At 38.9% G+C, this 24015-nt stretch overlaps 2 protein-coding genes across 4 annotated transcripts in view; one reads left to right on the forward strand and one right to left on the reverse strand.

The window, feature by feature from the left end:
• Positions 1–1328: 1328 nt before the first annotated feature.
• On the reverse strand, positions 1329–12425 carry polr2k (RNA polymerase II, I and III subunit K). Of its 3 annotated transcripts, none has more exons than XM_060824284.1 (4): positions 12343–12425; positions 6351–6434; positions 2678–2770; positions 1329–1535 (listed from the first exon to the last, which is right to left on the reverse strand). In XM_060824284.1, exons 2-4 carry the CDS (start codon positions 6409–6411, stop codon positions 1513–1515), a joined length of 177 nt encoding a protein of 58 aa, XP_060680267.1. In that variant the 5' UTR covers positions 6412–6434; positions 12343–12425; the 3' UTR covers positions 1329–1512. The 3 variants fall into 3 exon arrangements, with proteins under 3 accessions (XP_060680267.1, XP_060680266.1, XP_060680268.1); XM_060824283.1 differs by having other exon boundaries at positions 12328–12412; XM_060824285.1 differs by lacking the exon at positions 12343–12425 and adding an exon at positions 12127–12264.
• A 188-nt stretch (positions 12426–12613) lies between these two features.
• Positions 12614–24015, forward strand: part of fbxo43 (F-box protein 43) — a 34585-nt gene continuing 23183 nt past the window's right edge. The window contains exon 1 of the mRNA XM_060824286.1: positions 12614–12680. The gene's annotated coding sequence lies outside the window, so the exon portion shown is untranslated. The remainder of the gene's footprint in view (positions 12681–24015) is intronic.

The raw sequence follows: 24015 nt of genomic DNA on the forward strand, positions 1-24015 counted from the left end.
GCTAGGAAGATGGTATTTGCTGTGAACCTGTTGTGCCAGTAGGCAAATTGCAAAGGATCAAGGTAATTTGACAAGCTATCAAATTACCTTGATCCTTTGTAATTGTGTGAGCTGTGACTAATCTATTGAGTTCAGAGCCATTGGGTGGTACTCATTGAGGCATGCTGCATGATTTTTCTTTGGCATTTGAGGTAAGATTTATTCAACCTCATTCAACCATTCACCACCACCAGGTTGAAGCAAGACATCATCATTCAGAATATAATTAGACAAGCTACAAACATAGTAGCAACAAAGACAGGGCATTCTGCAGTAAATAATTCACTGGATTACACACCAAACCATCTACAAGAAACAGTGATGTGATACTGCCCTCTTTTTCAAGTTGTGGGAATGTGGGCATCACTGGCTTTCCTAGCATTTATGGACCATCCTTTATTGCCCAAGGATAGTCAATAAAGGTGTGCTACGTTCTTGAAACACTGCTGTCCATGTGGTGGAGGCACATCCAGAGATTGTTATCAGGAAAGGACTTACAAGACTTTGATCTAGCAATCAGGATGGTGTCTTGGAAAGGAATTTGCAGGTAGTATCTTTCCATGTATCCGACGCCTTGTTCATTGTAGTGGTAGGGATCAGTGGTTTAGAAGATGCTGTTGAGAAGTCTTGGTAACTAACTGTTGTGCATTATATCGGCTATACACAATGCTGACACCGAGTGTCAGTGAAAGGAGTGGCAAACCCCACACAATATAATAAGTACTATTGATAGGTACCCACCTAAAACCTTGAACATCAACAGCATTCTCCTTCCCCTCCCACGTTCTGGAGACAGAAGTTTGAATTCCACTATTGTAAACAATTTGAACAAAAAGCTAGCCTATTGGCAGATCTTGTAATCATGGTGGTAAAAACCTATCCAGTTCAGAAATGTCATTCTAGAAAGCAAATATGCCATTCTTATCCAGTTTAGCTTACACGTGACTCCAGGCCCACAGCAATGTACTTGACTTTTAACTGCCGTTTGGGCAATCAGAGATGGGCAAATGCTGGCTTAGTCAGCAATACCTACAAATAATAATAAAAAAAACTTCTGTCAGAAAAACTACAAAATAAAATCAATCTTGCTTTACTTTGTTTTGAAGGACGAGTCTTTGGATGGTGCCACATCTTGGCATTTGCAGGTTTGTCAGACATAGTTACTGTTATTTTGATAAAATGTTTCCTTTTATGCAGTTAATCCTCAGTGAGGTGAGAGGATCACATGATATTTTATATTGTGAATAATCAAAGAAAATGAAATTATCATGTAACAAACTGGAAAAATATCAATTATGTAAAGTAATTTATTTCCATCAAATAAAACAGAACATCTTGTAAATACTTTTTGAAGAATGTGAGAAATAACAACAACAAAAAAAAAGACTTCCTGTCTGAAATTTACATGAGAAACAAGGCTGGACAGAAACACTTGCAAATCTTTCGGTGCAAATTTAAGAAAGATGTTGAATTTCACCGGGCATCAAAAACAACCACTGCAAAGATTCAAGTTAAGGAAGAAAATAAATTTTAAAAACTAGAGCTACTTAATACAGTTAAGTCCCCTAAGTTCTCATAACATTACCAATGCAAATAAAGCATTGTCAATATATTCATTTAACATGGAGTTTCATGTTAACATCATTATGACCTCTGCAGTGATTATGGTCCTTCCCTCAGGTCTTCAAGACTCCTTCCCAGGTCTGACACAACCATCAATTGTTACTTTTAAAGTTCCGAGTGTCTGTTGTAAGCACTGGACACTTCAGCTGCTCCTCTCACGCTGCTTGGTTTTTTGCTTGGGCTCCTTCCATTACTCTCTTTTCTACATTGGTCCTGGGTTTGTTCTGCAATTGTTCTCAGCTTGTGGCTGCTCCCTCCCATTCAGCACTTAGAACACAGGATCTATCTACTAACGAAAGCCGTTTGATGCAGGCCTTGCCAGCAAATACCTGAACCAACTAACTCTGCCATTCACTGGCACCTGGCCAATCTAAAAATACAACAACACTTCAAGAAATTCTTTTAAAATATAAGGTGTTCCAATCAATACAGTATTTATTTGATATTTAGTGACTTATTTTAGTTTGCAAGAACTTTTAACTAGGAAAATGTTTACAGTTCAGTATTTCAATCTGTGTACTTATTTCCCTCACCGAAACAACTCTGACATTAATTGTTTTGGGAAATCATGCTTCATTTGAAGCAAGTTGTCTGGATGCTGAGATCTAAATCAAAAATAGTATGTGATGGAGAAACACAGCAGGATGGTAGCATCTGTAGAGAGAGAAAGAGAATGAGAGATGTGCGAGAGTAAGAATTGAATATTTGAGCCCAGTATGACTTTTCTGCTGGCCAGACCTCCAAGTTTCTGCACTTAGTTTTTATGTTTCACTTAGAGATATGATTTTAAGAATGTAAATGTAAGTGAAGACTTGCTGTAGCTTTCAACAGTTAATAGCTTTACTACGCTTAATTCAGCAATCTAAGCTCAAACTTTGATATTATTAATAAAAATGCATAAGGAAAAGGACTTAATAATAGTCAGGTTTTAGCTTAGATCCCCATGTACACAGCTTGTATTACAGGCAAAACATCAAGATATTAAATCATTGTATGCTAAATTGTTTAAGGATACATCTCTTTGTTCTCTTCTTGTACATTATTCTGTAACCACATTCTCGGCATCGGATTGGATCTCTTGCTTTAATTTCATTTTCTGTATGACATTCTGTAATAAATAAATAATTCAAGAGATCAGTGTTCAACTTCTGTCTTAGTTATACTGGTGTCAGATTCATTTTACTTTTTTTTAAAAAAGGTGCATAAACATACATTAATGTGTACAGTCCTGTGTACATGTACGAAAAAACTGGTTTTCTGAATAACACTTACACATCAAGAGGAATACATTCTGCATTTGTCAGTGAAACCTGTTGCCAGTTTATACAGACAAATCTACTCACTTGTACTGGTGTCAATTTAAACTGTCAGATGTAAACAAAGATTACTAGGCACATGCATAGGTCTTTAATGTACAATGATGATGCTTCATTAGAAAATGGTATGAGAATCCTGTAGCTTTAAAAATTGGAAAAGGTTCTGATTGCAAACAGTTTACGAAATGAAGCATCAATTTGGTAACCTTAACTAGCTAAATGAGAATACAACAATTTATTGACCTCAAATTAGGAGGCAAAAGGTGGTACATTCAAGGTGATCTCTTGTAATTATGATAGTACAGAAAATTTAGATGGTGCAAAAATGTCAAGAAATCATAAATGAGCAGTCACTCCCAAATGAAAGAAACACCAACACAACGCATACAATTGTGAATTATGATTGTAGGACCAACAAGTTATTTTCTTGCATGGTACATCTAATGACAAGTTTAGTTAAAGATAATACATTTTACAAACAAGACATCTAACTTCAAATTCTCCTAACTGGATAAAATGTGTGGGGTGTTGGGATCAACAACCCAGATGGCATTGAATCTATGAAGAAGCCAAGATCTATGAAGAAGCCAAGATCTATGAAGAAACCAAGGAAAATTAACAAATACTTTAACTTTTGTAATGTTAAAAGTGATACTATACATTTATATTTGAGTTATTAACGTGAGGGTTATCTTTGTGCCTGAGGTTAATAATTAACTTTTAAGTTGCCATTGTGACTTATTTTCTGAATTGAATTGGCTGTGTCACATTTATTCAAATGAGTACAACAAAACGTTATATGTCACCACTTTGAGGCCTGGCTTTAGATTGAATAGGTTTTTGTGCACTATTATTGGACTTTTGTTTATTTTAATTTGTTTTGAGACCTACCAAGATGAACAATGGGAGCTTAAGGTTTGCTGGACACTTCTGGAATTTGGTTTTGTTTAAGTTTAAGGAAGATACTGATAGCTTAGAGAGAGACCGACCTTTGGTTTTAGTTTTACTTTGAATGGAGCAGTCCTGTGAAGTCTCTGGTTGATTGGATCAGTGTTCCCAAGATGAGAACAACTTAAAGTGAACTAGGCTACATTACAGTTAGTATGAGATCCTGGCCAGAAATAAAATCCTAAAGGGGTTACTTAAAGCTAAGTACATTTAAACTCAAGTATCTATCAGCTTCAGGAAGAAGCTATTTGCAGCTCCAGTCTCAAGCTGACATCACAAGGTTTTGCTTACTGTACAGGTTTTTTTTCATTTTTTTCAATTTATAAAGGAATTTTTGGAATTATTGGGACCATATTTTTACCGTGCTTGAAAATATGAAATTATAAATTGTTTTAAAATTTCTTTTATATAATAAACTTCAATTTTACTGTTGTCAAAGCAAAACCTGCAAGCACTGCATTCTTACATTTTAATAAACAACTATTTTGTTAAAACCAGAATAGATCAAAATATTATCGATCATGCCACGTTTCAGTCTAGAATGTCACTTGTCCAATACTACTTGTCAGCTGAAAATAATAACACTGATGCAAATATTGAAGCTTTTTTTTTCTGATGTCAAAATCACTCTCATTCTATTTTGTAGTTTTAAATATTGGAGGCAGCAAATGCTTATGACACAGTACTGGAAGCAATCTGCAGTTCCTGCTATCGTATCTACCTCAATGGATGGAGAAGGCAGTGATCAGGAAATAGACACTTTGTTCAGTTTCAATTGCAGTGGCACAACTGCATTTTTCTTTATCACTTTATCATTGAAAGTCAGGGTAAACAACAAAATAAATCCAACAATTTATACAAGGTATGCTCACTAAAACTTAACGCAACTGGTTTTTCCCACTCCACCCAATTTTACTAACCTCAAATTGCAATGCTAATGCAAACATTTTCATTTCCTATCTTTATAGCAGGCATTTGAACTATGACACCAATTCTCCAGTTGCAGTGCATGCTGTTAAGTCAGTCACTGAACAGTGCATCAGACCATCCTGACAGCAACGTGCCTTTTCTTCTTGTACCATTAAATCCCAAAAGTGAAGCACATTATTTGTCCACAACTTTTAAAGAAAACTGGCAAGTTTAGAGGTGTAAATCTGCCATTGTAGACTGCTACTTTGCTTATTTTTTTAAAAAGAGGACACCCTGTTAGACAAGTGGAAAAATTAGTAACTAAGGCAGAAACTTGAAATTGCAACAACACAAACGAAACAATCTCACAGTTGAGATTTGTTACCAAACATGCCAGATGACAAAATCGATCCTCAAGAGGAAACCAAATAATGATGAATACTGCATTACAAAAAGCTGAATCACAAGATAATATTTTCTATAGAGTGCTTATCGCTGTACTAATTATAGTTAATAAAAGCAATTGGATACCTTGGAGAAATGCTTTTGTAATTTGATAGTATATGAAAATAAAAACAGCAAAGTCAACATGAAGGATGAAATATCTATAAATTTAATATGTATTGCTTTGAAGTGAAGAGTTTCACATAATGTACATGACAAGTTTTCAAAGCTTCTGGATTTTGTAAGAACTCTATGGTGATGAGAATAACTAAAAAATTTCAATCACCTTATCCCTCAACATCAGGGAAATGAAAGGACTGGAAGCAAGGTGGAGAGCAAGCCCTATCTACAGCAATGAAGCGGAGGTGGAGATGGTTGAGTGCATTAAGTTCCTAGAGTGACAGTCTCCAATCTGTCCTGGTCCATCCACATTGATACAACAGTGATTCTACTTACCCAGAAGGCTAAGGAAATTTGGCATATCTATAAAGACACCAAACATCTTTTATAGATGCACCATAGAAAGCATTCTTTCTGGATGCATCACACCTTCGTGTCACAACTATTCTGCCCAGGACCATTAGAAACTACAGGGAGTTGTGAACACAGTCCAGGCCATCATGCAAGCTGACCTTCCTTTCATTGACTCCACCTATACTTCTCACTGCCTTTGAAAAGCAGCCAACATAATCAAAGACCCTTTGCACCCTAGTTAAATCTCTTATAATCCCTTCCATTGGGCAGAAGATACAAAAGCTTAAATACATATACCAACAGATTGAAGAACAGTTTCTTCCCCATTGTTATTAGAATGGACTTCTCAAATTTCAAATTTAATGCTGACCTCACTCTTTGTACACCTTCTCTGCAGCATAACATTGTATTCCTTGCTCTACTGTATTACCTTAAAAAATACATTAAGGTATGATCTGCCTTTACTACATGCAAAACAATATCTTTCACTGTACCTAGGTACATGTAACAATAAATCAAATAAAGAATCTAACAAAACAGATTGTGCTGTTATTCAAAATGAGAAACGTCAACTGTAGTCTAAGTTGTTATCATTACCTCCACAAATATACACCATGGGTTGTTGCTTTGGAGGCTGCAAGTCCTTCTGGATATCCATTTCTATGCAATTTTCAATTTGGACTGAAAGACAATCAAATGTGAATTATTACACAGTCATTAAGTTGTCTTAGAGAGTTTTTACTTGGTTTTTCTAATATCATTTGTCACAGACTAGTCTGATGTTAAAATCCTAGCTTTGACATTTGTCAGCAAATCCATTAAATTAAAAGATAAAATATATGTTTGGTAAACCTGACATGCAATTCTATTTCCAATCTCGTGGCAAAAGTTTAATATATTACTTTGCATTGCCAAACTTCAAAAATATAGTTCCTTTAGACAGCGATCAACAACTGCAGATACCCATTTGTCTGGATAACAACAAGAACATTTGAGAATCTTGATGCTACAATGTACGAAGCAACCCACTTGATTGGCATTGTACCTACAATCTTAAATATTAATTCCCTCTATCATAAGTACACCCCACATGATACTAACAAACAAGGCAACAGAATGTAGCACAATGGATTGTTCATTGGCTTCAAGGTAAAACAGCAAATAGGAGTAGATGGTAATTATCAAGAATGGCAAGAAATTAAAAGTGATTTTCCAAAAAGATCAATGCTAAAAACACTGCTTTTCACAATGTACATTATGATTTGGACTTAGTAATCAAAGAGAGTAGTTCATATCATGGGCTTTAAAAAAACACAGGGGAGGACATTAAAATTATGCACAATAGGAAAAAATTGGCAGAAGACAATAGCTGAGAGGGTGCATTTTAATAGAAACAATGCCACCAGTTTCTGTATCCTCATAACAGTTGAAGCAAACACTCAGACAGAGCATGGCTCTACCTTTTTTACCTTTATTCTGAGCCATGGAAAGAGAAATGATCGCGCATGTACACATAAATATGAGTTCTTGTTCTTGTCTTAAACAGCAGATTCTTAAAGAATTATATAGTCACCTAAGAGGGGCAGCATCCAAATAAGGCAACATCAAAATTGACTGGGTGACCATTACAATCAGCGAGCATCAACAGTAAAGATTAAGCCATTTTGCATTACACAATGGATATTCCTCACCTTGATAACTGACATTATACAATGGATATTCTTTACCTCATTACCTAACATTACTTAATGGATGCTCTTTACCTTGTTAAACCACCACCCTTGCGACTAGCACCTCATTGTTTACTGCAAGTTCTTATCTTGTCAAAGTCATGCTAGCTGAGCCTTTGTCAAGCAACCCTAAATTTAACTCTTTCCTACCTGCTCATACCTTATACACTTTCTCATACCCTCCTTTTATCATTTCATGATAACCACCTAGATGGCACTACCAGCTTACTGCCAGTACTTAAGTTATTAACACACAATTTGCAATGATAACAACAACAAAAATTACTAGTCCATGCAGTAGATAGAATCTGCAGAATCCTCCCAAGTGGAAAAAGGTTCACCAGTAAAATTCTTAAATCCAGTCATTAGTGACCACTCCACCCCATCCAAGTCAAGTGGAAATGAGTCAGTTATCCAAAATCTACTTCAGTAAAGTTCAACCTGAAAACAAAATCCAGTCTATCCTACTGCATCACTCCACGGAGAATTCTGAATTTTTGGGTAAGAGCAGTTAAATACTTAGAGACTTCAATCTTGGAGATGTTTCAGAAGTAGGATACCAGCGCATCTGAGCATGAAGTACAGCAGCAGGCTAGGTGAAGGCAGCATTCTTTGGTGCTTCTGCTCACACTCTGCTGTCAAATGTAACAAAGCCAACTGGATGTTTTGATGTTAACTTGATCAGTGAACCTCCGTATCCCATAAATGATCGAAAGAGAAGATGGTAAAGCTCACATGGTTTAATGTCCATAGGAAGGCCACTGACAAAAAGCCTCCCGACTTCCTCTTCACTTTTTGTGCTCATGACTGAGGAGCTGATTGAATCCGTTGGGTCAGGTTGTGGAGGGGAGGGTGGTGGTTCGAATGTGAATGGAGAAACTCTAGAGATGATGTTAGCTGCTGAAAGTATCTTAACATTTCCTCTTTTCTTACTCTGTATGTCTGGGGACTCGAACCCGTTTGTCAGTGCATTTACGAAGCAGTGTCTCTCGACTGAACAAATTATTGTTCGAGGAATCCATTGAAAGCGACTGATCATTTCCGATACACAGGAATATCAAGAGGGATCAAGATTTAAATATCACTTATGGGTCCATTAATCTCCAGATACCAATATTCCAGGTGATCGCTGACATTGTCCAATCGTAACTATTCGCTTGGACTCCTACCCAGCTCACCATAGTGTCACCCCATTTCTGTATCCACATATCAGTCGAAGCAAACACTCAGACACAGTATGGCTCTACCTTCTTTACCTTTATTCCGAGCCATGTAAAGAGAGCGATTGCCCATGTACACAAAGACATGAGTTCTTGATCTTCTCTCTCAAACTGCAGATTCTTAAGGAATTATATAGTCACTTACACTCACTTCCAAATAAGGCAACATCAAAATTGATTGGGTGACCTTTATGATCAGCAAGCATCAACATCAAAGTTTAAGCCATCTGGCATTACACAATGGATGTTCCTCACCTTGTTAATTGGCATTACACAATGGAGGTTCTTTACCTCGTTAAACCACTACCTTGTGTCCAGCACCTCACTGTTTACTCCAAGTTCTTATCTGGTCAAATTCATGCTTGCTGAGCATTTGTCATGCAACCTTAAACTTAATTATTTCCCTACTTGCTCATACCTTCTACACTTTCTCAGAATAAGCAAGTCAGTTATCTGGAAGGTGCAGGTCTCAGTAGGATACAAATTCAGAAATCATTACAAGTTCAGCTACAGATTACAGGTCACAAATAAAGCAAATTAAGCACCAGGCTTTACTTCTAGAGGGATAGAACTTGAAAAGCAGGGATGTTACGCAAAATCTGAATTGAAACTTAGTCATAGCATTGTGTGCAGTCTGGTCACCATATCATAAATAGGAATTGGATAGAGTGCAGAAAAATTAAGAGTATATATAAGAAAGAATCAAGAGGCTGGATTTTTCTCCTTTGAAAAAAATGCTTATAGTGGCCAATATAAACATTTAAAATTATTACTTTTTCTTAAAATAGAGTGGACACATTTCTTTTCGTCGAGAGAATGGCCATTTATAAGATAATTACCATGAAATGCAACAAATTTCAGAAAGCTGGCGAGAATGCAGAAATTCCTACCACAGGGTGTGACTGAAGCAAATAGTACAGATATAATTAAGGGGAAGCCAGGCAAGATAGGAGGGAGAAACAGACTTAGCGTTAAACTTGTATAAGAAAAGATCCATTTCAGTTGGACAAGTGCAACAACTTCTGGACTCCAGAATCTACCTGAAGAATTGGAGACAAGTGCAGAAACATTTCATGAGAATGTACAGATGTTCCTCATTCCTGAACCAGAGATATACTGCAGGACATTGGACTATGTGACTTGGAGAGGAGATTCGACAGAGGTATTCAAAATCATGAGGTGTTTGGAGAGAAATAAGAAGATACTGGTTCCCTAGTGTAAGGATCAAGAAAGACAATTTTAAAATAACGGTCAAAATATACAATAGCACCCCGAGGAAAAACATTTCCACATCATAATTAATTAGGGTTTAAAAATATAGTGGAGACAGGCTCAATTGAGGAGAAAGTGAGGACTGCAGATACTGGAGATTAGAGCTGAAAATGTGTTGCTGGAAAAGCACAGCAGGTCAGGCAGCGTCCAAAGAGCAGGAGAATCGACGTTTCAGGCATGACCTCTTCTTCAGGAAAGGCTCATGCCCGAAACGTCGATTCTCCTGCTCTTTGGATGCTGCCTGACCTGCTGCGCTTTTCCAGCAACACATTTTCAGCACAGGCTCAATTGAGACATTCAAAAGGGAATTAGACTTATTTGATAGGAAAATTATAGACAGTTACAGGGAAAAGGCTGAGGAAAGGTAGCATAAGGTGAATTGCTCATTTGGAGAGCCACTGTGCATACAATGAGCTGAATGGCCTCCATCTGCATAGCGACAGATTAAGACAAGGCAAAAGTGAAACATAAACCAAAGCAAATATGTCAAAACAGGGTATGTCTGTGCCATATGCAAACAATTTAAAGATGCACTACAGACTCTGGTCAAGTTCCTTCAACAGTATATTCCAAACCTGCAATTTCTTCCCACATTTGACAACAGCAGATGTACAGGAAATTCAAACTCCCACTCCCAAGACCCAGGCATGACTCTTAATGAAGACTTTGCAACTGTGCTCATTAAAGAGGCTGACAATGTAGTCATGTGAAAGAAATATTACATAGGATAAACACACATATATATATCTAATTTAGCAAAATATAGTATTAAGAGGCTTATCTTAGAAGTTGATAAATTGCCAGGGCCTGTCCAGGACAGAATATAATATACTTTAGCAGAAACTAAGCAAGGAAAGTGAAGCTGTGTCATTTTCCAATCCTCTGGTCACAGGTTTCAGCCAGTCAAATCATTGTTTAAAATTAGAGGAAGAATATTACAAGTTCTTTACAGGTCAAAAAAAAGTCTATCCAATGAAAAACAAATTACGAGAAAAAAATTCAGACAATACAAATCATTTAGAAGGATGCAAATTAAGCAACAATAGTCAGCATGGATTGAAAGGTAGGTCATGTGAGAATGTGCAAATGTGAGAATGTGTTGTTTTACAAGTAACACAAGGACAGTCAATAAAGATAACTCATATGGAACACAATTAAGCCCTTACAGAGGATACAAAAATTAGTCATAGTTCCTAGTGAGGAAGGAATCTGAATGAGAACAATCAATGCAGTTGTTAGCCAAATAAGGCACAGAAGTACACAAAAACCTGTTAGGACATATTAATGTCGAGGAAGAGGAATGTTGGATACAAGTCCACAGATCCTGGAAGGTAATAGTGATAGTTAAGGTGATCAGGGAGATGAGCTGAAAATGTGTTGCTGGATGTACAAGATATAGTCTACACCCAACTAATAAAATTAAGAGCAGGGAGATAATGAGAGAACTAAACAGAACACTAGTTAGATACAAACTGATTACAGTTCTGGGCATCATATTGCAAGAAAATCATATAAGATACTCAGACAGGACCTTTCAAAACCATGACCACTTCCATCTAGAAGGACAAGGTCAGCAGATACATGGGAAACCTGCAAGTTTCTCTCCATCCCAGTCACCGTCCTGATTTGGAAGTATATTGCCATTTTTTTCATTGTCAGAGTCAAAGTCCTTGAAGTGTCTCACTAATGGCATTGTCAGTGTTATCTACAATAAGTGGATTGCATGTTCAAGACAACAGCTCGCCATGACCTTCTCAATGGCAACTAGGGATGGGCAATAAATGCTGGCCCAGCCAGCGACACCCATGTAACACGAGTAAATTAAAACAAAGGACAGCGCAGATTGACATGAGTGTTAACAATCATACTGAATTCAAAACATGAACGAATGGTGAATAGCATTCTATTCCACTCTCGATTCTACCGCTCCACTCCCTAAATCTTGTACAGAATAGGCAGGAGAGATTTGTGGGTAGTTAAAGAAGTGGTGTAAGCATGAGAAAGTGTGATTTTTTTTAAACAAGCGATACATCCAGCTAATTTTCAACTAGACATGACGGGCTGAATGGCACCTAACAGTGCCTCTGCTGTAGTTCCCTAGAACCAGTAGCCAAACAATACGATATAACTCAAAACAGAAGCCACAATTACCCTTTCATCGATAGGCCTCATATGGTTTCCAACAACTCGCATTTCACACTAAGCCAGAGGCCCTGACTGTTACCAAGAACCTGTCTCCCTATCCCTCTTTCCTCCCCTAAAGATTTTTTTTAACAATATGAAGCCAAATGCTCCGAGATTATTTACGGGATCGATCTGTTTCTCTTCCTTCATTCCCTCCCTTCTACTCACCCTAACTACACCTACCATCTCCGACTGAACCGTATGGAAAAAGGAACCTTGGCAGCAAAAAATGCTCACGCCGCTGGCCCAACTACTTCCGGTTGCCGTGAACAGTAATACGGCCGCTGATTGGTCACCCGGAGTAACCAATCAGAGTTTTGGATACGAAATTCGAACGGCGGAGCGGATTGTCAGCGGCGGCACTGGATTATGAGGAAGGTTGGAGGGGGGTTGGGGATGTGACCGGTGAGAGAAGAAACTTCGGGAAAGGAGGTGGTCTGAGACGGAAATGTAGGTGCCGTTTAACTGGAAGGCCCTTTCTCGGTTCTCGGTGGATTAAAAGTTTCTCCTGTAGCAGTTGTGTAAGTACGAGGTTGTGGTTTAGAGACCAGTCCAGCCCCCAGTTTCTGTTCCATTGGACTCCTTACTGGGCCTCGCGGCGTTTCCACAAACTCGAAAGAGCTTTGAGTCCGTCCTCGCTTCAGCAAGGTGTATGTTTGCGTGCTCGAAGGAATACTTTCCTGCAACTCTTAGGGTTTGGAGGCAGTGGGCTGAGGACGTTCGTATATGGGATATTTTGAGGGAGAGTGGGAATGTATCGAAGAGCGGGGATCCACATGTGGGAGCAGATGATGAACGAGGGGGAGCGCCAACCTGGGGGAGAGGAGGGCCAGATGGAGCTGTGTCGGGGAGCGGGAGGAGGGGATGGAGCTTTGTGTGTGGGGGGAGGAGGAGGAGGAGATGGAGATGGAGATGTTTGAAACCACGAGTTTGCACCAAAACTAGTAAGCATCCTGCAACAAGAGACTCTGCACTGTACGTGATGCAAGCAAACATTTTTGGGTTTTGGGGCACGTTCACATAGGAATATTCAATTTGACCTGACCAAATATAGAAAGAACTACATGCACATTCAGACTCTAACACCATAATTACTACTAATCATTTTGTCAAATGCTGAATTATGGCTTTGTGAATTGTTTGTTTTGGTACAGATGGTGCGAATTACAAAGAGCAGCGTTGGTAATAGCTTAGAATAAATATTTACAGTAATGTATTTTAATTGAATAACAAAATACTTAAAGGATTCAGACCGATTGTTTCTTTCCCAAACCCCTCTAAACATCAACATTTTAATCCCATTGTACGTTGCTTGACTTCATTTCAACATGTTCCAGTGAATCATTTGTTTGTAATCATATTTTCTTATTTGAATAATTCTGATCATAGTTTCAATCCTTTGCATTTGGATCTCAAAAGTAAATTTCCTTTTGACTGTCATTTGATGTATGCTGATATGAGGCTGGATGCTTGAAGGGATCTTTTGCACAGGTCCATTATAATGATCTCTGACTTTAAGTTTTATATATGTCTTTTTCCAGAAAAAAAGTCAGTGTACTTATGTATCCATAAACAGCACTTTTGATTCAATGCAATTTCACTAGATGCCAAAGAGATCTGCAGTTCAAGATGTTGGATTATATGTTTCACTGGTTTCACTATATGATCCTGACTATTGTACATGTGTGTTTTGGCAAGTGTGTGAAAGTGAAATATTTGTAGGGGTGTCAGTGCCTATTAACCATATCCCAGCAAGCCTCTACCAAATTTAGAAAAGAAGAATGCTGAAACATTGTAGGTACCAGCTAGAAACTTTGATTGTGTATACAGTTATATGTAAGGAAAAGTTGAGGAGTTAGCATTTTTTGTTCAAACTACTGAACCCTATTAAAATCAAATGTTTGTCTACATATTTATTTTGACTTGAGCACCTTTAAATAAAGCATGATTTTACTGCCTGCTAAATTTAATCTTTTTGTAGAGTATTCCAAAGCAGCTCCATTGGAGGCCTCAAAGATGTGTGTCTAAACCAGCTGTAGGCTTGGTCCAAAGATGCTCTACTGGGATATAATAGTGTAGGTTGAGGGGAATGCAAATTCAGGAATGTGTTCCTGGGGTTAAGTGCAGATTTGCAGTATCTTTTATTTTCTGCAGCTTTATTACAAGGCAGTTAGCAAAAATGTTTCCCTGGGATACGTGAGCATTTTTCTCACTTGTTTGAGCAGTTTATTTTCAAGAGGGACATTTACAAAATTCCAGTGGTGAAAGTTACAGCATGTGTTAAAATCAGAAAATACTTTGAAAAAAAGATATTTTTAATCTTAGGGGTTTTTGATATTCATAATGTATTTACATGGAAATCTACTGATTCACTAATTGTATGTTGATAATTCATTTTTTAAACTAAATATAATGGGATATTGCGATTCAAGCACATTTTTCATACCCAAATACCAGAATTGGAGGATAGCTATGAATATTTTCTCCAAATGAGAATAGATATAACTGCAGATGCTGGCAATCAGAAACAAAACCACAAATCGCTGGAAAAGCACAGCAGGTCTGGTAGCATCTGGAGAGAAATCAAATATTAACAATTTGTACAAAGGAATTAAATGCAATATCTCTGAATTTGCAGATGATAAACTGGATGGTGTGTGCTGTGAAGAGAATGCTAAGAGTCTTGAGGATGACTTGGATAGGAGGAGAAAGTGAGGTCTGCAGGTGCTGGAGATCAGAGCTGAAAATGTGTTGCTGGAAAAGCGCAGCAGGTCAGGCAGCATCCAAGGAACAGGAGATTCGACGTTTCAGGCATAAGCCCTTCTTCAGGAATGGCTTGGATAGACTGACTAAGTGAGCAAATACTTGGCAAATGCAATATAATGTGACAACATATAAGGTTGTGCACTTTGGTCACAAAAACACTAGGGAAATTATTATCTGAATGACAGTTTTGTAAAAGGTGAGGTGCAACGAGACCTGGGTGTCATGGTGGAATAGTCACCAAAGACTGGCTTGCAGGTGCAGCAGGCAGTGACGAAACATCCTGGTTTCCGTAGCGAGAGTCTTTGAGTATCTGAGTAAAGATGTCTTGCTGCAATTGTACAGCTCCTTGTTGAAGCCACGTAGAGAGTCATAGAGATGTACAGCACGGAAACAGACCCTTCGGTCCAACCCGTCCATGCCGACCAGATATCCCAACCCAATCTAGTCTCCCCTGCCAGCACCTGGCCCATATCCCTCCAAACCCTTCCTATTCCTATACCCATCAAAATGCCTCTTAAATGTTGCAATTGTACCAGCCGCCCGCCACATCCTCTGGCAGCTCATTCCATACATGTACCATCCTCTGTGTGAAAAAGTTGCCCCTGAGGTCTCTTTCCCCTCTCACCCTAAACCTATACCCTCTATTTCTGGACTCCCCAACCCCAGGGAAAATACTTTGTCTATTTATCCTATCCATGCCCCTCATAATTTTGTAAACCTCTTTAAGGTCACCCCTCAGCCTCCGACAGCCCCAGCCTGTTCAGCCTCTCCCTACAGCTCAGATCGTCCAACCCTGGCAGCATCCAGGTAAATCTTTTCTGAACTCTTTTTCAAGTTTTACAACATCTTTCTGATAGGTAGGAGACCAGAATTGCATGCAATATTCCAACAGTGGCCTGACCAATGTCCTGTACAGCCACAACATGACCTCCCACCACCTGTACTCGATATTCTGACCAATAAAGGCAAGCATACCAAACGCTGCCTTCACTATCCTATCTACCTGCGACTCCACTTTCAAGGAGCTATGAACCTGCACTCCAAGGTCTCTTTGTTCAGGAACACTCGATAGGACCTTACCATTAAATGTATAAGATTTGCTTTCCCAAAATGCACACCTCATATTTATCTGAATTAAACTCCATCTGCCACATCTCAGCACATTGGCCCATCTAGTCCAGATCCTGTTGTAATCTGAGGTAATTCTCTTTGCTGTCCACTGCACCTCCAATTTTGGTGACATCTGCAAACTTACTAACTGTACCTCTTATGCTTGCAGCCAAATCATTTATGTAAATGACAAAAGTAGAGGGCCCAGCACCGATCCTTATGGCACTCCACTGGTCACAGGCCTCCAGTCTGAAAAACAACCCTCCACTACCACCCTCTGTCTTCTACCTTTGAGCCAGTTCTGTAACCAAATGGCTAGTTCTCCCTGTATTCCATGAGATCTAACCTTGCTAAACAGTCTCCCAGGGAGAACCTTGTCAAACACCTTACTGAAGTCCATATAGATCACGTCATCAATCTTCTTTGTTACTTCTTCAAAAAACTCAATCAAGTTTGTGAGACATGATTTCCCACACACAAAGCCATGTTGACTATCCCGAATCAGTCCTTGTCTTTCCAAATACATGTACATCCTGTCCCTCAGGATTCCCTCCAACAACTTGCCCGTCACAGAGGTCAGGCTCACCGGTCTATAGTTCCCTGGCTTGTCTTTATCGCCCTTCTTAAACAGTGGCACCATGTTAGCCAACCTCCAGTCTTTCGGCACCTCACCTGTGAGTATTGATGATATAAAAATCTCTGCAAGAGGCCCAGCAATCACTTCTCTGATTCCCACAGAGTTCTAGGGTACACCTGATCAGTACATCTCGAGTATTGTGTGCAGGTTTGGTCTCCTAATCTGAGGAAAGACATTCTTGCTATTGAGGGAGTCCAGCAAAGGTTCACCAGACTGATTTCTGGGATGGCAGGACTGACCTATGAAGAAAGACTGGATCACCTGGGCTTGTCTTCATTGGAATGTAGAAAAATATGTGGGGATCTGATAGAAATATATAAAATCCTAATGGGACTGGACAAGCTAGAGATGGGAAGAATGTTCCCAATGTTAAGAGAGTCCAGAATCAGGGGGTCACAATAAGGGGTAAACCATTCAGGATTGAAATGAGGAATTTCTTCATTCAGAGTTGTGAACCTGTGGCATTCTCTCCAATAGGAAGCTATTAGAGCTAGTTTATTAGATATATTCAAGAGGAAACCGGAAGTGGCTCTTATGGTTAAGTGGGTGAAGGGGTATGGAGAGAAAGCTGGAATGGGATACCAAAATTTCATGATCAATCATGATCATATTGAATGGTTGTGCAGGCTCGAGCCGAATAGCCTACTCCTGCATCTATTTTCTATGTTCTGTTTCATTTCCAGTGACTCTCTTGTTCAGAATATTTTCTCTCTCTTGCATCAAGGTTTTAAAAAAAAACTAGAATTTTGGAAGGATCACCATAGATGAGGATATTAAAAGCTCTGGATTTTAAAGTTACTTTGCTTCAACTTTAATGAGCACAAATGAATTTGTAATGGTTTCTAGCAAACTGAACAGCAACTGCAATTGAAAGTGGTGTGGGGACAAAAAAAAATCAAAACATGAAATTTTCAGTAGAACTATAGCCACCTGTTAACAAAGGTTTTCAAGTTGCTTTCCATCAATTGGTATTATGTGCATTAGGAAAATGATAGACAATGGAGAACATAAACCAAAGGGTAGAAATAAAAAAAAAAATTTTATTGGTATTTTCAGACTGCAAAGATGTGACAAGAGATTTGCACATTGATCAATGTTGGCGCTTTCACTCTTGGTTTTCTATATGAGGGTGTTTCATGTTGTCTTAAGAGTGTTTACTGGAAAATTGTGTGGATAAGTAGCTGGTAGATGCGATTTAACACAATTGACAATTAATATAAAAGAAATAGCAGGAAAGGGTTGTACAATTCTTAAAGCCTGCTACACTGTTCAGTAAGGTCACAACTAATCTTCAGATTTAACTCCCTTTTTCTCATCAATTTTCCCCATTTGCCTTGACTATCTTACATCCAAGTAATCTATCAATCTCAACCTTGAATTTAATTACAAACCACTCAAAGCCTGTCCTCCAATTTTTCCAATTAGCTTTGTATCTTCAACAACTTGAATATATTACACTTGGTTCCTTTTTTCCAGTTATTATTCTAGCTTGTAATCAGCTGATACCAATTGATTAATTGATTCTTTCAGCACCCAACTAGTTAACAACCTGATAATAACCTGTTTATTCCTGCCGTTTTTCTCTCCTTTATCCAATTTTCCATCCATTTTATGTTACCCCAACCACACAAACTTTTACCATGTATAACAACTTTTCACATTGCACTCTATTTTAAATAAAATATATTGAGATAAAAGGTCATAGAAATGAAATGTTAACTGCTTTTCTGTCTACAAATGCTGGCGGGCCTACTGAGTACCTTCAACATTTTTATATTGCTTGCTTTTAATACTGTAAATGGAGTGGGGCAAATAATTCCATTTTTCCTGCAGATGGATTGGTTTCCACTTCTACACTGAAACCAATGACAAGATGACTTAAAAATGAGCATTCTATACTCAATAAAAATCCATATGAATTTGACATTCAGGAATGTGACAATTAAATATAGAAAGGTTACCGTGACCAGGTCATGTTAAGAATATAAAATGTATTCAAATGAAGTGATACTTTCATCGCAATTAATGAGAATCAAAGGACAACCAGGCTTAATTAACAGAGGATTAGAGAAGTAATGAAAAGGGTCAGAATCAATTTGATAGAGATGGGGCTGATGTAAGCAAATCTTTATTTTCTTCAAAGCAAATGAAATGTAGAAGAAAATTTCAAGAGTTAGATTTACCCCATAATTTACTCATGGGGGCAAGGTATTGCAGTGATCATGTTGCTGGACCAATTATCCAGAAGCCACTAATGTTCTGTATACATGGGCTCCAATTAGAATGAAAGTTCAATTAATACAAAGCTGAAATTAAAATCTAGTTTCTGCAATTATTGAGTCATAGAACTCTATGATTATAAAACTTATTTCAGTTTGCAGTAATAACCTATCTGGTTCTCTAATGTCATTTACAGAAATAAATCTGCCTTCCTTTCCCTGTGTGGCCTACGTGTGATCTCCAGATCTGTGGTGATATAGCTGATGTTAAGTGCCCTCTGACTTGAGCCAACACGTCATTCAATTCAAAAGTAGATAGTGATGAGCAACAAATGCTGCTCTTGCATATTTTCCACAAAAAACAAAAACAAAAAAAAATTGAGGAAGAATCTAAAGTGGAGGGTGAAGGATCTGAACAAAATAAATTTGCATTGATATTTTAAGAAGAATGGAGGTAACAATATACAATTATTTTGCTGTAGCTAGAACCTAATACTGAAGGAAAAAAGGTTTAAACTATTTACATAATGTGGATTTTAAAAGCTATTGGGCAAGCATAGTAGAGAAAGGGATGATGGGACGAAATTAGGTGCAGGAGGTCTAAGGTTTTGGATGAGTTGGAACTTGGGAGGATCATGTTTATGGTGTATTTGGTTGCGAATACTACCATTGTTCGGAGAGCTGTTCCTCGTGATTCTGAGCTTGTGACAGTGAGTGTTGGAATGCAAACAAACTATGATCATAAATTAAGAGAACTTTCAATAGCATGTGTGGTCACTCTACCCATGCTTTGTAGATACTTTTCTTCTGGTGATTTTTTTTTCAAACTTTGTATGAGTTTGATTTTGATACTGGTGAAATATTTCTTCCTGCTCCAGAATCTTGTTTTAATCCTACACATTTAGTTGTTTTTCAATATAAAGTTGCACCATTAGGGAAATTCCATTACAAAGCAAGAAAGAAAGCCTTGGTTTACAAGTATGAAATGTTGAACTCTTTTTTTCTGTATAACTTGTAGCCAAGGATACAAGTTCTCAATCCTCCCTTGTTTTGAACTAGATGTCCATTCTTGGAGTTATCACTTAATTCCACGAACCTCCAACTCACTGATCTTGTTTCTAACACTAGATTTACGTGCATGCCTCTTTGCATATTTTGCATTTTTCTCTATTTGATTCCCTTTTATTTCTACTAGTCTTCATTATAATGTTATTTGTCTCTCAGCATTTTATCCCTCCAATGTTTTATCCTGGTATTAACTGAAACCCTTTCAGTTTTAAACCCTTTCAACTCCTGTGAGAACATTGGTTTTCGCCCTGTCCATCTTTGTCAACTCCTGACTGTATCACAGTTGATCCCAATGCACCAGAAATCTAAAACACTCTGCTTAACATTTTTTCAGCCACATATTAATTTGCTTTATCATAATGCTCCAAAACAAACTAGCAATTGGTGTTGAGAGAGATTGCTCCTCTTCTGGGGACTTTTAAACTCTAAAATAGTTTTCTTGACTCCAGTTTAACTGTGGGACCTCAATGATTTTTGATACCAATTCTGATTACAAAATGGGCCAAACACATGACACTTTAGTAAGTGGAAAGTTCTACATGTATTCATTTTATGGAAAGGAAGAACATTATTTGATTCTTTTCCTGCTGCCTAATACAAAATAATGGGATTATTTTGGTTCTTATATATGTCACTTGGCTCTCTAGTGTGCAGCCCCCTCACGCACCAGAAATATTACACACAAATTCATTTAATAGTCAGAGATGTACAGCATGGAATCAGACCCTTCAGTCCAACCCGTCCATGCCGATCAGATATCCTAACTCAATCTAGTCCCACCTGCCAGCACTCGGCCCATATCCCTCCAAACCCTTCCTATTCATATACCCATCCAAAGTGCCTCTTAAATGTTGCAATTGTACCAGCCTCCACCACATCCTCTGGCAGCTCATTCCATACACGTATCACCCTCTGCGTGAAAAAGTTGCCCCTGAGGTCTCTTTTATATCTTTCCCCTCTCACCCTAAACCTACGCCCTCTAGTTCTGGACTCCCCAACCCCAGAGAAAAGACTTTGTCTATTTATCCTATCCATGCCCTCATAATTTTGTAAACCTCTATAAGGTCACCTCCTTAGCCTCTGACGCTCCAGGGAAAACAGCCCCAGCCTGTTCCTGTAGCTCAAATCCTCAAACCTGGCAACATCCTTGTAAATCTTTTCTGAACCCTTTCAAGTTTCGCGACATCTTTCCGATAGGAAGGAGACCAGAACTGCACGCAATATTCCAACAGTGGCCTAACCAATGTCCTGTACAGCTGCAACATGACCTCCCAACTCCTGTACTCAAGACTCTGACCAATAAAGGAAAGCATACCAAACGCTGCCTTCACTGTCCTATCTACCTGCGACTTCACTTTTCCCCCACTTCCTTGCTTTTTTATGGTTGTTACATATTACTTTACCCCTTTCTACTTTTAAAAGGTATGGGTGCACAGGAGTACACAATATACAGAATCTAAAGCACTTCTCGAAACCCCTGACTCTTTCTGGAGCACTACTGCTCCCAAAGGAATCCTGCATATGGCAGTGGAGAGACAGGACGGATGATAAAGTTCTGCGCTATCTCTCTGTCTCACTGTCGGTTCTTCTCACCATGACAAACAGCAGCCAACATTGCAGTCGTATTTTTCAGGTGCGCTGGCCATCAGCACCAAACGTTTGTCTGTTACAAACTTGGCATATTTTAGTGTCAATGCGGTGCAGCAAGGACCCAGACCAAAACAAAACATGAAATCCAACAAATTGACTTCTTGTTAGCAATGTAACACGAAACAGCAATCTGATCGGTGGCAAACTTCGTGAGCGCGTTCAAATTACAATAATCCTAAAATTCAACACTGATCTGCCAAATGACTGCTCAGAACTTTGCGCATCAACAAAATATATGGAGCGCAAACGACTTTGTATTTTTTGCGTTTTATGAAACCAGTAGCAAAATTTCCATAATTTCTGACGCACTTACACACCAAATCTCTTTAAATTTCAATTGTACACTGCCCTTGAAGGCAGTTGCTCGGCTTTTTTTTTGCGTGAGAAGAGACTGGCAGCAACTCTACTGATCGACTAATAAAATATACTGGACAGTACATGGAGCCAATTAAGTATTTTAAACGACCTGACTCTCAGCGCTCTGTAGACTAGCTATTCTACAGATGGCACTTCGCGTGTGTGGGTGTACGCTTTATTTGGCGGTGGTTTCAACAGATTTAGCGGGCATTTGCAAACGGCCCAATTAGATCGCAGTGGCGCAAATTTCAAATCCAAACGAGGGAACCAGCAAAGAGGGCTTCGCGTGGAGGCAGCATCTGGTTCCCAAGACGATGAGGAAGAGGGATTGGAGCTCTGGGCGCGTTGCTATAGCAAAAGCATCTCTTGCAGCAGCTCTTCTTTGCTCGGGCACCCGCAGTGTAACCAACTTAATCTGCAGCGTTCGTCAGAACCGGCTCTCTGTTTGTACACGGTGTTTATGTCCACGGACGTGGAACGAATTTATAATGACCACGGATGGGAAAAGGTGGAGCGACTGTGCAATTCTGAAAGGTGACTCTATTTTAATTAGAATCAAAAAGTAGTTTCAAATTAAGGCCAGAAAGTATAGGAGCAGACATAGGCGATTCGGTCCATCCAGTCAGCTCCTCGGTTCGATCATGATTGAAATGTTTCTCAACTCCAATTTCCTGCCTTCTCGCTGCAAACCTTGATCCCCTTACTAATCAAGAACTTATCTGTCTTGAATGCACTCAGTTACTTGGCGTCCTTACCAAGTCTGGTTGAAGAAATACCTCCTCATCGCAGTTTTAAAGTGTCGCGCCTTCGAAGGCCTGCGCTTGGGTCCTAGTCTCTCCCACCAGTGAAAACATCTTCATTGGAGGTTGACAGATGACCTTAGAGATTTATAAAATTGAGGGTCTTTGGGAAGGTGAATAGCCAAGATATTTTGCCTAGGTTAGGGGAGTCCAAAATGTCCCTACCCTAGTCATAGGTTTATGGTGCAAGGAATAGATTTAGAAGAGAGCTGAAAGACAAACTTTTTCACCCAGGATGGCATGTGGAATGATCTAGCAGAAGCAGGTCCAATTGGAAAATTTTTAAAAGACATTGTGTCAGGTATACAAAAGGGAAAGGCTTAGAGGGATTTGGGCCAAATGCAGGCAAGTGGGGCCAAATTAGTTTAGGAAAATTGGTGTGGGTGAGTTGGACTGAAAGATCTGTTTCCATACTGTTTGACTATCCAGGCTTCTCAATATTCTGTAAGTTTCTAAACTCCATTGAGCACAGATTCAGTGTCCTCAAATGCTCCTCATATGATCTCCTGGACCATTCCTGTAAATCTCTGCATCCCTCCATGGCCAGTATATCTCCTTAGATACAGGCCCTCAATATTCCAAATGTAGTTTGATCTGAGCCTTATGCAGCCTCTGCAGTGCATCTTTGCTCTTTTATTCCAGCCTTGTTGAAATGAGTGCAAATGCTGCACCTGTTTTCCTAAATACCAACCTTACGAGAATTCTGAACGAGGCTCCCAAGTCCTTTTTGTGCTTTAGATTTCTGAGGCCTTTCCCTATTTTAAAAAAAAATCCATGCCTCTAATTTTCCTACAATGCACTTACCCACCATGTATTCCACGTGCCACATTTTGCCCACTCTCCTTGCTTGTTCAAGTCCCTCTGCAGCCTCCCAATGCCACCTGTCCTTTCACCTATCTGTTATCTTCAAAAATGCCCTAAGTTCCTTCATCCAGATTGTTAATGTATAATATGAATAGTTGTGGTCCCAACACTGAACCAAGCAAAACTTCGCTACTTACTGGCTGCTATCTCTTATCCCCATTCTCTGCCTTTTGCCTGTCAGCCATAACTTGCCCGTAATGCCATGGAGTTCATATTTTATTCAGCAGCCTCCAGTGCAGTACCTCATCAAAAACTTTCTGGAAATCTAAATAGATCATGCTCATTGGCTATTCTCTGCCTAATCTGTTTGTTACCTACTCAATTCTAACAGATTTGCCAGACACGACCATTCCTTGAAAAAGCCTTGCTGACTCGGCTTTATTTT

The sequence above is a fragment of the Hemiscyllium ocellatum genome, chromosome 4 (genome assembly GCF_020745735.1).
Source record: "Hemiscyllium ocellatum isolate sHemOce1 chromosome 4, sHemOce1.pat.X.cur, whole genome shotgun sequence".
Lineage (NCBI taxonomy): Eukaryota > Metazoa > Chordata > Chondrichthyes > Orectolobiformes > Hemiscylliidae > Hemiscyllium > Hemiscyllium ocellatum.